The 11,758-nt window shown below is 41.4% G+C and overlaps 2 protein-coding genes across 4 annotated transcripts; one reads left to right on the top strand and one right to left on the bottom strand.

The window, feature by feature from the left end:
* Positions 1-986: 986 nt before the first annotated feature.
* LOC124062609 (olfactomedin-4-like) lies at positions 987-5,130 on the bottom strand. Its single transcript, XM_046395511.1, has 7 exons — positions 4,979-5,130; positions 4,710-4,832; positions 4,263-4,481; positions 3,412-3,565; positions 2,930-3,157; positions 2,443-2,611; positions 987-1,522 (listed from the first exon to the last, which is right to left on the bottom strand). Exons 1-7 carry the CDS (start codon positions 5,030-5,032, stop codon positions 1,087-1,089), a joined length of 1,383 nt encoding a protein of 460 aa, XP_046251467.1. The 5' UTR covers positions 5,033-5,130; the 3' UTR covers positions 987-1,086.
* Positions 5,131-5,442: 312 nt separating this feature from the next.
* Positions 5,443-10,815, top strand: LOC124062607 (olfactomedin-like). 3 transcript variants are annotated; one of them, XM_046395506.1, is made up of 7 exons: positions 5,443-5,558; positions 7,622-7,652; positions 7,925-8,033; positions 8,181-8,339; positions 8,663-8,875; positions 9,446-9,578; positions 9,743-10,815. In XM_046395506.1, the coding sequence occupies exons 3-7, from the start codon at positions 8,001-8,003 to the stop codon at positions 10,588-10,590; spliced, it is 1,386 nt and encodes a 461-aa protein (XP_046251462.1). In that variant the 5' UTR covers positions 5,443-5,558; positions 7,622-7,652; positions 7,925-8,000; the 3' UTR covers positions 10,591-10,815. The 3 variants fall into 3 exon arrangements, with proteins under 3 accessions (XP_046251462.1, XP_046251464.1, XP_046251463.1); XM_046395508.1 differs by lacking the exon at positions 5,443-5,558 and adding an exon at positions 5,653-5,864; XM_046395507.1 differs by lacking the exon at positions 5,443-5,558 and adding an exon at positions 7,284-7,322.
* The last annotated feature ends 943 nt before the right edge of the window (positions 10,816-11,758 follow it).

Raw genomic sequence — 11,758 nt, 5'->3', positions numbered from 1 at the left:
TGGAGTGATTTTTGTTTGTAGTTACTTAAGTATTAGACATTAAAATCTCTTTTGTTTTTCTCTCGACTGAGATCTGTAGATTTCATAGTCTAGTCATAGCCTAGTTAATTTCAGAACCTCTTGTTTTTGTTGCTCTGTGTGAGGTTATTTAGTGTTGAGCTTTGTCCTCAAACACTGCCTCTGCCTCTGAGTCCTGCTTGAGCCCGAACCTGACACTACGGACTGCCAGAGCAGCCTGTTACTCAAAATCAATAGAGGATAACCAACATATTGTTATTAGCTCGGTTGTTTTGGGCCCACTGGAAACAAATTATCCAATGATCTAGCAATGCTAAACGGTTTAGCCTTGGCCTCAAGCTGCACTGCAAGGAATGTAAGAGTTATTTTTGATCAGGTCACGTCCTTTAACTCACATATAACACACATTTCTTTCATCTCTGCAACATTGCAAAAATTAGGCACATTCTGAGTCAGAAAGATGCAGAAAAATGACTCTATCCATTTATTACTTCCGGGTTGGATTGTTGTAACTTTTTTTTTTTTTTTTTTTATCAGGTTGCCCCAGTAAGTCTGTCCAGCTAATCCAGAATGCTGCTGCGCGATTACTCACAAGAACAAGCATTAGAGATCATATTTTTCCTGTACTGGTTTCTGTACATTGACTACCTGTAAAATTCAGGATAGAGTTTAAAATTCTCCTCCTCACATATAAAGCCCTGAACGGCCAGACACCATCATATCTTAAAGAGTTGAATGCACCCTATTGTCCCACCAGACCTTTACATTCCCAAGATGCAGGGTTACTTAAATAAAAACAGTAGAAGAGAAAGAAAATAAACTGATAATAGCAGAGTACTGTGGTATGTGTGTCACATGACTCAATTTTGTCGTAAAAGAATTAGTACAATATCAATGCACGTTATGCTGAAATTAGCATCTAAATTTACCATGTGTACCATATACATGCAAGGTAATTTCACATCTCCTTAATGCTTTTTGTCCACGCTTATGATGTGACTTTATTTGTTTGTGCTGGCCACTATTAATGAAAATGCAGGCTTTTGTGGATTTGTCAGCATTGTGCTTTCATGAAAACAAAACCTTATAGGAAACCATGTAGGAGTCACAGTAGGCATGTAGCATCTGGTCCACAGGGCTGTAGTTCAGGGAATAAATATTGGCTGACATCTTGTTGATGAAGATACCAATGTTAAACCTTTCCATGCCTGTCGTGGTGTCAAAAGAATAGAAGATCTCCTCCATGTCTTTGTTGACATACCGTGTTGCATAGAGCACACCGCACGCCATAAAGGTGTTGGTCACAGCCTGCTTGTAGACTGAGGTGTACCAGGTTTGGCCAAGTGTCATCGGTTCCCCCTCCTCCACCTTGGACAGCACCAAGTTGCCAAAGTCCTGGGTGGTGGTATAGATGACCCAGACACCTGACTCATCTGTTGCCAGGTCCAGGTCAGTGAATGGGTAGCATTCATCAAGGTGGCAGAAGTTACCCTTTGAGTTAAACCTGAAAAAGAAAAAAGGAACAAAACTATTTAATTTGATGATTTCATTTTTAAAATGAAACCACTTTTTTTCTTTCTGAAACCATTTATCCAGATGTCAGTTTTCTTTTACTCATTAAATCTCAGTACCGCCAACACCTGTGGCCAGGGGCATTATGTTTTCAGGTTGTCCATTCAGGTTGGAATTGGATATCTCAGGAGGGCCTTTAGAGGATTTCCTCAAATTTCAAACAAACATCCGGCTGCACTCAAAGAGGAAAGATGAACTGATTAGAATTTGGAAACCAAATGTCACTCTGCCCTCACAAAACACATTTTAAGTTAACTGCAACCTGAGACACTAATTAATACAAAATTTCACACGAATGTCTAACAGAATAAAGTGATAAAGTGATGACATTTTATATCCAAAAGGTCAAAGGTCAACTTCACTGTGACATCACAATGGTTTCTGTCCATTTTTCAACAGCATAACTCAGGAACTATTGTACAGCACAAATACATTGGTTTTGATGATATTGAATTTCATGTGACTGCTGTTATACCAAAGCAGTGACAAAGCTATCTGTCATTCACTACATATATTACATTAAGCTGGACAAACATGGAAGTAAACTGCAACATGAGTGGTGCACAGAAGTATACAATCATGAGGTGTTAGTCAAGATATGCTATTTAGAAAATGTAAACATTCATAATTTTACATTTAATATCATTTTAAATTATCTTTTCCACAGATTGATTCAGTCATTCAGATTTCAGTTCAATTCAGTTGTCACCTGATTCAGTCGTTCAGATTTCAATTCAATTCAATTGTCATGTTCTGTTATTTTATTTACTTATTTGTTTTTGTAGAAACAAGATGTTAAATCTGCATTAAATCTGGTATCAGCAGACCCATCCAGATAATGAAGCAGCAAACCTGGTGCCTTTTGGAAGTTGTAAGGTGGTTACAGTTTTGGTGGTCAGGTTGAATCGACAAACAGAATCTTGATTGTAACAGTTGTAGTACAAAGCCTCTCCATACAGCACCGTATTTGGACCCTGGACGGTGTTGGTGGTTGGATTAGAGGGGCTGATCTGGACATTACCTGGAAGAAGAAGAAGAAGAAGAAGACGAAAAGGTGAAGGAGAAAATGCAATAAAGACTAAGTATTGTTCTCTTTTCTTAATGATAAAGAAAAAATACATCTGGCAAACCAATATTGTTTGGACTATAAATTTAACCCTAACTATTGAGTTTCATTGTGTGTTATTATCCATGGTTGAAAATGGTCTCCAACAAACACAGTATTTGCCAGTAAGAACATTCTCTTGTTGATCAGTACTTGCACAAGCCTGCACACAGAGCTGAAATATTGTACATTTCCAATATTAACACTTAAAACTAGAACACAAGAGTTCCTTACCTGGTGTGCTCACCCCAACAATGAGCGCGCTCAGACTTGAGTAAAGACGGATGTAGTTGGAGTATTTGTTACTGGAAGTCAACATTACCAGCCAATACCAGTTCTCCTTCCCAACATCTGGTTTGGGATCACGACCCCAGGCTCCATACTTGTAGGAGCCAGGGTACTCTCCTGCTGTGTACATCCTTGGCCCGGTAACGTTCAGAAATTTACCATGCGGACAGTTACCTTCAGAGAACATATGAAATGGAGCAATGAACAAACAATGAAGAAATAAATGTGTAAATGCAGAGTAAGTTGGTTGTGTGAGGTGTCCACTGATGCTGGGGTCTTCCCACTGTTCATGTATTCCCCACATTAAGTCTTAGCTACAAAGTCTATCATAAGTGAATTATACTGAAAAAAGCAATTGGTACATAACCAAAAACATTCTTCATTCTTTGTTGGAACTAAGGAGAAGTTAAAGAAAAACAAAATCTCACCTTGCCCTGGGAGTGGAGTGGACTGGATGTTCTGATGTCCATTCCTGCACTGGTCCAGGTCTTTCTTGAGACGCAGGTTGTTTTGTTGTCTCTTCACCACCTGCATGGTGTCATATGTCTCAAGCTCCTGCATCTCTACTCTCAGGTCCTCCAACTGAGAGACAGCAGCAAAACAGACATACCAACATTTGTCAAAAGATACTGTCTGTAACATAAATTGGATGAAAATAGACTGCATATGAAACATTTCAAAGAGTTATGCTTCTGGCCACCTGAGCACTGGAATCTACACTTCTGCTTTGAGCTGCTCTTTTAAAATAGGAACAACTCTTCACCAGCTAGTTGCTGAGGTTTTCTGTCTGTAGATAACAGTGGGTTTGATAAAGCTGTTTTGCCTGAATATTTTGGCCTTGTTTTTTCTGCAGTGGAAAGAGGTGCAGGTGTGTTTTATTTATGTATGTCAATGGTTAGGATCAAGAAGTAGAAGTTCATCATCTAAGCGTCTAAGTTAATTATAATAGCAGCTGTTTCCTTCTTATTTAATCTGTTTCCTTATTATTTTGATTCCAAGCATTTAATTATGTGTGTACCCTGCATTTATTTTCCCCCAAGACAGTTTTGCCTAGCCCTGCCCTGCTATGCTGTGATTGGCTAATAATCTTGCCTGTATGCAAGTTGCAAATGTACAAAGATTTATTCATAGTCCTCATTTAAGATTTGATCTCACACATGACACAAACCCTGGTCTCCCAGGTGAGAGTCTTGTTCGAAACACCAAAATCAGTCTATCCTTACAGCAAATTTGCTTGAATGATGCCAGTGTTTAGTGTTTTTTGGTGCTTTTCACTCACTTTTTTAGTGGTGTCATTAGTCAGAAGCTGGTGTTCCAGGGTGGTGCTGCGGAGCCTGCTGATGAGCTGCTTAATCTCCAGCAGTTCGTTCTCCACCACCTGCAGGCTGATGACTCCATAGAGGTCTCCATCATCTTCCTTCTCCAGCATGGACACATCTTCCTGCAGCTGGGGCAGACGTTTCTCCAAACCCAACAGCAGACTTTCCAGCTCCAGAGTCTGCAGAGAGAGCAGGTAGACCCTGTGTTCCAGTGTTTGCACATGACTCAGGACTCCTTCAGTATCAGTGTTTACATACAGGAGTTTGGTTTCTCTCTTATTCTATTGTTATTCATTTCATTACAGTTATCATTATTATTATTATTATTATTATTATCATTATTATTATTGTAGTTTTACAGCTGTTAGAGGAAGTTGCCTTCTTCATAGTCTTAGAAAATGAGATACCTTTTGTGGTGTGATGTTACTGTTGCATTTTGAGGCGTTGTCCTCCGCTGTGCTGAGTTTGTCATGAGGGAAAGCCTTCTCTGTGTTAGTCAACTCACATGCACACCTATCACGTGAAGGTACCTGAAATCAAGAATATCAAATAGGTCATGTAAAAAATTATTCTGTAGCATTTAAAATGGCCAGTGTATGATAATTTGTGCTAAAAATGAAGTAGATGAAAGTCAGTATAAAGAATACTAATGACTGTTTTCTTAGTGTTTTCTTACCTGTTGGGTGAGGGTGAACAGAACACACAGAGGAACGAGCACATGCATCTTCATGGTGGATCACAGTAGAGCTAAATGAAACAAACTCTGAACACAGTATGGATATGACTTTATCTGTAGCTCTGAGCTTGTGAACACACCCACTAATCTCTGCATGTGACTGAATCAGTGTACATGTGTATTTGGCATTTCTGTGTGTGATGTCTCATATTTCCGTCTGAGTGATCACATCCTCTTTGTGGAAGGGAAGTTTTGTACGATAAAGGGAAAACAATAATGGATGTCACTTTTTTATTTTGAACATAAATGTCCCTTTTGGAAATAACATGTAAAATCATTCATTAATTTTCTATCCCGCTTATCAGTCAGGGTCGTGGGGAACTGGAGCCTATCCCAGCTGACTGCAGCCGACAGGGTTCCCCCCGAACTGGTTGCCAGTCAATCACAGAGCCATCACACAAGGAAAGACTATCACATGTGCACACACTCACACCTAGGGACAACGTAGAGTAGCCAATTAGTAGCATTATTTTGGGATTGTTGGAGGAAGACCAAGAATTAAACCTGGAACCCTGTTGCTGTGAGTTGACAATGCTATACACTGTACCTCTGTGCAGCCCAATGATGTTGTATGACTGTTTCTACTGTTCAACAGATTAGATTAAAAGGTCATCTCTATAATGATAAAGAAAAAGTCAAATATTTATTAATTTCCATTTTGTGACAATCAAACTAACAAACTGGGAAGTTGTGAGTGCTATGGAGTAAGAGTGTTGCAACACTTCTGTTGCAATGGGAGAGTGTGACCCGGGGTGATGAGCACATTGCACGTTCTTAATCTCCCAACCTTTGTAAGGAAAAGGAGAAGTTCAGGCGCAGAAGTAAGGTCAGTATGAGGGTTATTATTTTGTCATCAAATTCAAAGAATCTGTAACCAAGTACTTAAATGTGGCCATTTTATAAGTTTTGGTTCTCTGGAATTGGCAGTGGGTATAATTATTCACTTGATACATCTAAAACCACAATTGACCACAATTTAATATCAAAATGGAGGAGTTTGCTGGTGAAAGTCATAACAAGAATTAAAAACTCCAAAAATATATGAGGCAGTATGTAACAAGAGTGACTGCCAACTGCTGCTTACTACTGCTCAAAAAAATAAAGGGAACACTTAAACAACACAATGTAACTCCAAGTCAATCACACTTCTGTGAAATCAAACTGTCCACTTAGGAAGCAACACTGATTGACAATCAATTTCACATGCTGTTGTGCAAATGGAATAGACAGCAGGTGGAAATTATAGGCAATTAGCAAGACACCCCCAATAAAAGAGTGGTTCAGCAGACCACTTCTCAGTTCTTATGCTTTCTGGCTGATGTTTTGGTCGCTTTTGAATGCTGGCCTGTGCTTTCACTCTAGTGGTAGCATGAGACAGAGTCTACAACCCACACAAGTGGCTCAGGTAGTGTAGCTCATCAAGGATGGCACATCAGTGCGAGTTGTGGCAAGAAGGTGTGCTGTGTCTGTCAGCATAGTGTCCAGAGCATGGAGGCGCTACCAGGAGACAGGCCAGTATATCATGAGATGTGGAGGAGGCCGTAAGAGGCCAACAACACAGCAGCAGGACTGCTACCTCCGCCTTTGTGCAAGGAGGAACAGGCCACAAATGTGCATGTGTCTGCTCAAACGGTGAGAAACAGACTCCATGAGGGTGGTATGAGGGCCCGATGTCCACAGGTGTGGGTTGTGCTTACAGCCCAGAACCGTGCAGGACGTTTGGCATTTACCAGAGTACACCAAGATTGACAAATTTGTCACTGGTGTCCTGTGCTCTTCACAGATGAAAGCAGGTTCACACTGAGCACATGTGACAGAGTCTGGAGACGCCGTGGAGAACGTTTTGCTGTCTGCAACATCTTCCAGCATGACCGGTTTGTGGCATTTCTTTGGGGGGCCCCATAGCCCTCCATGTGCTTGCCAGAGGTAGTCTGGCTGCCATTAGGCACCAAGATGAGATCCTCAGACCCATTGTGAGACCATATGCTGGTGCGGTTGGCCCTGGGTTCTTCCTAATGCAAGACAATGCTAGACCTCATGTGGCTGGAGTGTGTCAGCAGTTCCTGCAAGACGAAGGCATTGCTGCTATGGGCTGGCCTGCCTGTTCCCCAGACCTGAATCCAATTGAGCACATCTGGGACACCATGTCTCGCTCCATCCACCAACGCCACGTTGCACCACAGACTGTCCAGGGGTTGGCGAATGCTTTGTCCAGGTCTGGGAGGAGATCCCTCAGGAGACCATTCACCACCTCATCAGGAGCATGCCCAGGCGTTGTAGGGAGGTCATAGAGGCACATGGAGGCCACACACACACTACTGAGCCTCATTTTGAATTTTGAGTGTGACTCCAAATCCAGACCTCTGTGGGTTTATAAATTTGATTTCCATTGATAATTTTTGTGTGATTTTGTTGTCAGCACGTTCAGCTATGTAAAGAACAAAGTATTTAATAAGAATATTTCATTCATTCAAATCTAGGATGTGTTATTTTAGTGTTCCCTTTATTTTTTTTGAGCAGTGTATAAATATGAAATGCAGTGACTGAATTAATGTGCATGATTTTTTTTTAACTTTTCCCCAGATGCCTCTATCATCAACATTCAGCAGTGCAGGTAGTTTTCCAGTGTTGTACTTATGTAATAAAATACTGTATTATAGTACTTTGACAATCATTAAAACAGGAGAAAATGCCACTGAGAATATTGCAAAGGGGAAATAACCACTGCATGAAGTGATGGGGAAATACAAGAAATTTCTTGGTCAACCTTTACTGATGTGAAACTCCACAGTTACATATTTGTAGTTTCACATCAACATGAGTGGATGTACTGGGTCACCGGGTCAAAAACAAGTCAGCAAAATGTTGTGATTGACTTTATTGTAGAAAAGAGAAGAGGAGGAGGAGGAGTGGTGATTTCAGTAGTATCCTCGATCCATTATTCACTTCACCAGCTCGAAACATGCTGCTGCTGCTCCTACTGCTGCTGTCATCAGTGAGTTACATTTGATATTGTATTACTGAAAGGATAAAAGTAGAAGAAATAGCATCTGATGACATTAGAGTCAGGGTTTCTTTCTTTGTTTTTCTTTCCCTTTTGTTGTAGTCCACACCATCAGTGTTTTGACATGTGTGATTGCAGGATGATGGCCAGGCTCAGTATGTGTCAGGCCAGAAGAAGAATGGCTCTTGTGTGTGTACAGTGAACTCCAGCTTGTGGTCGTTCCCTGCTGTGAAGTATGAGGACGTGCTGCAGCAGGTTCAGTCCTGTGGAGAATCTTTGATCAACCTGCAGGAACAGGTGAGAACTAAAATGCACCAGCATCATTTTACAGTGATGAGTGTGGGTCTTACTTCAGTCTGCATCCAGTGCTACCGACCCACACTATGCAAGCTGGATGTGGCTTCTTAACTGTAATCAATAGCTGTGATTATTATGATTACTATCTGCATTTTATTCTCTTCAATTTTGTCACTTATTTCCATGTCTTATCACGTCAGTACGCAATGGAAATTAGAATTATGGAAAATATGAGGTTGGATTCTGAAGGCACATTCAGTTATGAAATTTATGACAGCCTTCATGTTAATGGTATCTGACGGAGTCTCTGTGTGTCTTTGCAGGTGATGTTGTCCAGCCAGCTTCTTCCTCAGTTCCAGACTCTGGTTGAGAACGTGACAGCCCGACTGGAGCCTTACCAGTACCTGCACAACCAGGGTCTGTACGCAGCCTTGTCTCTGCGCCAGCTGGGCCAGGAGCTGAGTCAGCTGGAGGCAGATGTTGGTGCTGTCCACAGCCAGCAAAACAATGCCCAAACACTGAAACTGTCCAAAGAGGTACAGAAGAATAAGTGGTCAAGTCACTAAATTGATTGCTAAAGTTGTTAAGTTGCTAAATGAGTCACATGAAGTCAAACTTTATGAAAAACTAAGCTGCATCTCAACCAAATACAGTGGTAAAATTCAGCTTTGACATTAATCCATGAGTCAGAATGATTGAATGAGATCATATATGAGAGTCACAAGGGACATCTGCAGCCACACTGAGCAGCTTTACTTTTATTTATACTTGCATACTTCTACTTAAATAACCTTTGTCACGCAGGACATTAATATGTATATTTTTCTTCAGTGTGGCAGTTGTACTTTTGCTTAAATATAGGATGCGAGTACTTCTAGGGAGGGCTGTCTCTGGCCTATAGCTCATAGTGTCATGCCACGAGCATAAAGCAGCTCAAGAAGGAAAGGTTCCTCAAAACTTTATATCTAACTTTATAATATAGAAAGAAAAGTAATATGATGGACAAAGGAAAGATGCCTGAGTTATTTGAAATGTTTAATGCTTTGAAAAGTGAATTTAAATTCAATTTTTATGTTACCATGTTTGTTTGTGTGTCTGTATATTAGGTGGGTAAACTGCGTACAGATGTTGACAGGATGCAAATGTCAGACACCATTAACATGAAGGCTGTCAAAGAGAGACTGCGCAACCTGAAGAATAGCGCTGAGTCCTGCAGATCAATCCCCAAAGACTTCAGAGGTAAGTGAGTGAGGTGTGTGTGTGTGTCATTGTGTTATGGGTGGATGGATGTATAGTGAAAATAATTTATTCCCCATTCAACCCCCTACTTTTGGACACCGCTGCTCTAAATTGTACTACACATCACCTGATCTTCAGACCATTCACATCTCTCTCTGTTTCAGGTCCGGGCGGGCACTGCCTCAAGGGCCTGATCAACAACATTAGTGAGCCTGTCATGACAAAGGTTAGTCCATATGGTAAGAGCTACATCTCTGGTTCATGGGGCAAACAGGCCCAGATGGACAGTGAGGGACAGAAGAATAGCTACTGGGTTCAGCCTCTGCTCAGCAGCCACATCTGGGGCAACACCCTGCGAGTGTACCAAAGCTATGAAGACTTCATGGCCTCTGCCAAACACAGGGATTTTACCTTCGCTCCATCTTACACTCACACTGACAGCATTGAGGGTCCCAGTGCTGTTCTATATGGTGAAGCGCTGTACTATCATTGCTATCGTTCTGCAGATGTCTGCCGCTATGACCTGAAAAGCAACACTGTTAAACGGGTGACACTTCCAGGTTCTGGTGTGGGTTTCAACAACAAGTTTCCCTATTGCTACTATGACTGTCGTGCCAATAGTGATGTGGATGTGGAGGCAGATGAGACAGGCATATGGGCCCTCTATGCCACTGTTGGTAACCATGGTAATCTAGTGGCGAGCCGGCTAGTTTGGGACAGCGAGGCTGAGACGCTCAATGTCTCGCAGACGTGGGAGACGAGACTGTTCAAGAAGGCGGTGAGCAATGCTTTCATGGTGTGCGGTGTGCTGTATGCCACTCGATACGTGGACGAATACCGCGAGGAGGTGTTCTACGCTTTTGACACGGCAACAGGCAAAGAGGACAACTCATTAGCACTACCACTGGAGAAGGTAGCCAAAGGAGTGGCCAGTCTGAGCTATAACCCCACCAACAAGCAGATCTACATGTACAATGACGGATATCTACTGGCCTACCAGGCCAGCTTCTGATCTGAGTCTGTTCTAATTGATGTACATGCTACCTGTTGAAATTTCTATTTTAGCCATATTCAGATAATACTTAATAACAAGAAATAAACAAAGCTATAAATGATCCAGCACAAATAGAACCATAGATCAATGTTAACACTCAAGTACGTGATGTTATGAACTGTATGTTTTAATAAAAGTTTGTAATATTGCAACACTGAATTGAATAAAGCTGAAAGTCATACAGTTTTGTGAGGATGTATTAAGGCAACGAAGCCCTGAGCTAACTGTTAATGCAGTTTGGTTTTAGAAACCATTACGGAACAGACCGCCAATTTAAGAAATGACACCATAATTTATGTGAATGCCAAGATAAAACAGCAGGTGGCACTTAAGTTAAAGGTAGCAATTCCTAGTAGAGGTCTCCTAGTAGTTCGCATGTAAACCAGAACTTCAGGACTCAAGAGCCGATCCTGGACGTGTACAGTTTCAGATTCATATTTAATATGATCAGTCAGGTCTATTTTGGGTCCCGTTCTATAATCTGTTTAATAATCATTCATTCATTTTCTATACCACTTATCCGTCATGCTTGGGGGGGGGGGGGGGGGGGGGGGGGGGTTGGGCTCCTGTGCTGACTATGAGCGAGAGGAGGGGTTCACCCTGGACTGGTTGCCAGTCAATTGCAGGGCTGACACACAAAGACAGACAACAACACGCATCCACACACTCACACCTAGGGGCAATGTAGAGTAGCCAATTAGCCTAATGTGCATGTTTTTGGGTTTGTGGATTGTGCTCTCTACTTAATATTATGTGGTATAATTGAGTGGATCCATGAAGACCTGGCTGTGATCAGACAGTGCAGACTGTGTGGTGCAACAGCCACTGTAAGCAAATTCTGTGGCCACGGTAAATCTGCGTGAATAAGTGCCCTGGGAGGTGGGAGGTGGGAGGTGAAGACATGTTAGTTATGTTAGTTAAGCTGAAATAACTATTGGAATAGTTGAGCTGTTTCAATAAGTAAGTCAGAAATAACAGAAAACCTTAATGCATTTTCCAAAGAGGGTGGATTATATGTGTCATGAACTACTAAAAGTACATTATGTTAGACTCAAAGTTTTGTTTTGACAATTTGTAAATTAATATTAACTTGTTAATAACAATCAGATGTGAAAGGGGTGTAGAG

The sequence above is a fragment of the Scatophagus argus genome, chromosome 7 (assembly GCF_020382885.2).
Source record: "Scatophagus argus isolate fScaArg1 chromosome 7, fScaArg1.pri, whole genome shotgun sequence".
Classification (NCBI taxonomy): domain Eukaryota; kingdom Metazoa; phylum Chordata; class Actinopteri; family Scatophagidae; genus Scatophagus; species Scatophagus argus.
Note: the sequence above shows the minus strand (reverse complement) of the source record. Positions and strands in the feature narration are given on the sequence as shown.

What these genes read in the sequence shown, in the direction of transcription:
- LOC124062607 (XM_046395506.1), top strand. Translation starts at nt 8,001, where the DNA reads ATGCTGCTGCTGCTCCTACTGCTGCTGTCATCA. An exon ending in TGATCAACCTGCAGGAACAG is followed by an intron (nt 8,340 to 8,662) that starts GTGAGAACTAAA and finishes GTGTCTTTGCAG; the next exon opens with GTGATGTTGTCCAGCCAGCT. An exon ending in AATCCCCAAAGACTTCAGAG is followed by an intron (nt 9,579 to 9,742) that starts GTAAGTGAGTGA and finishes TCTCTGTTTCAG; the next exon opens with GTCCGGGCGGGCACTGCCTC.
- LOC124062609 (XM_046395511.1), bottom strand. Translation starts at nt 5,032, where the DNA reads ATGAAGATGCATGTGCTCGTTCCTCTGTGTGTTCTGTTCACCCTCACC. An exon ending in TGTTCACCCTCACCCAACAG is followed by an intron (nt 4,833 to 4,978) that starts GTAAGAAAACAC and finishes TCTTGATTTCAG; the next exon opens with GTACCTTCACGTGATAGGTG. An exon ending in CTAATGACACCACTAAAAAA is followed by an intron (nt 3,566 to 4,262) that starts GTGAGTGAAAAG and finishes GCTGTCTCTCAG; the next exon opens with TTGGAGGACCTGAGAGTAGA.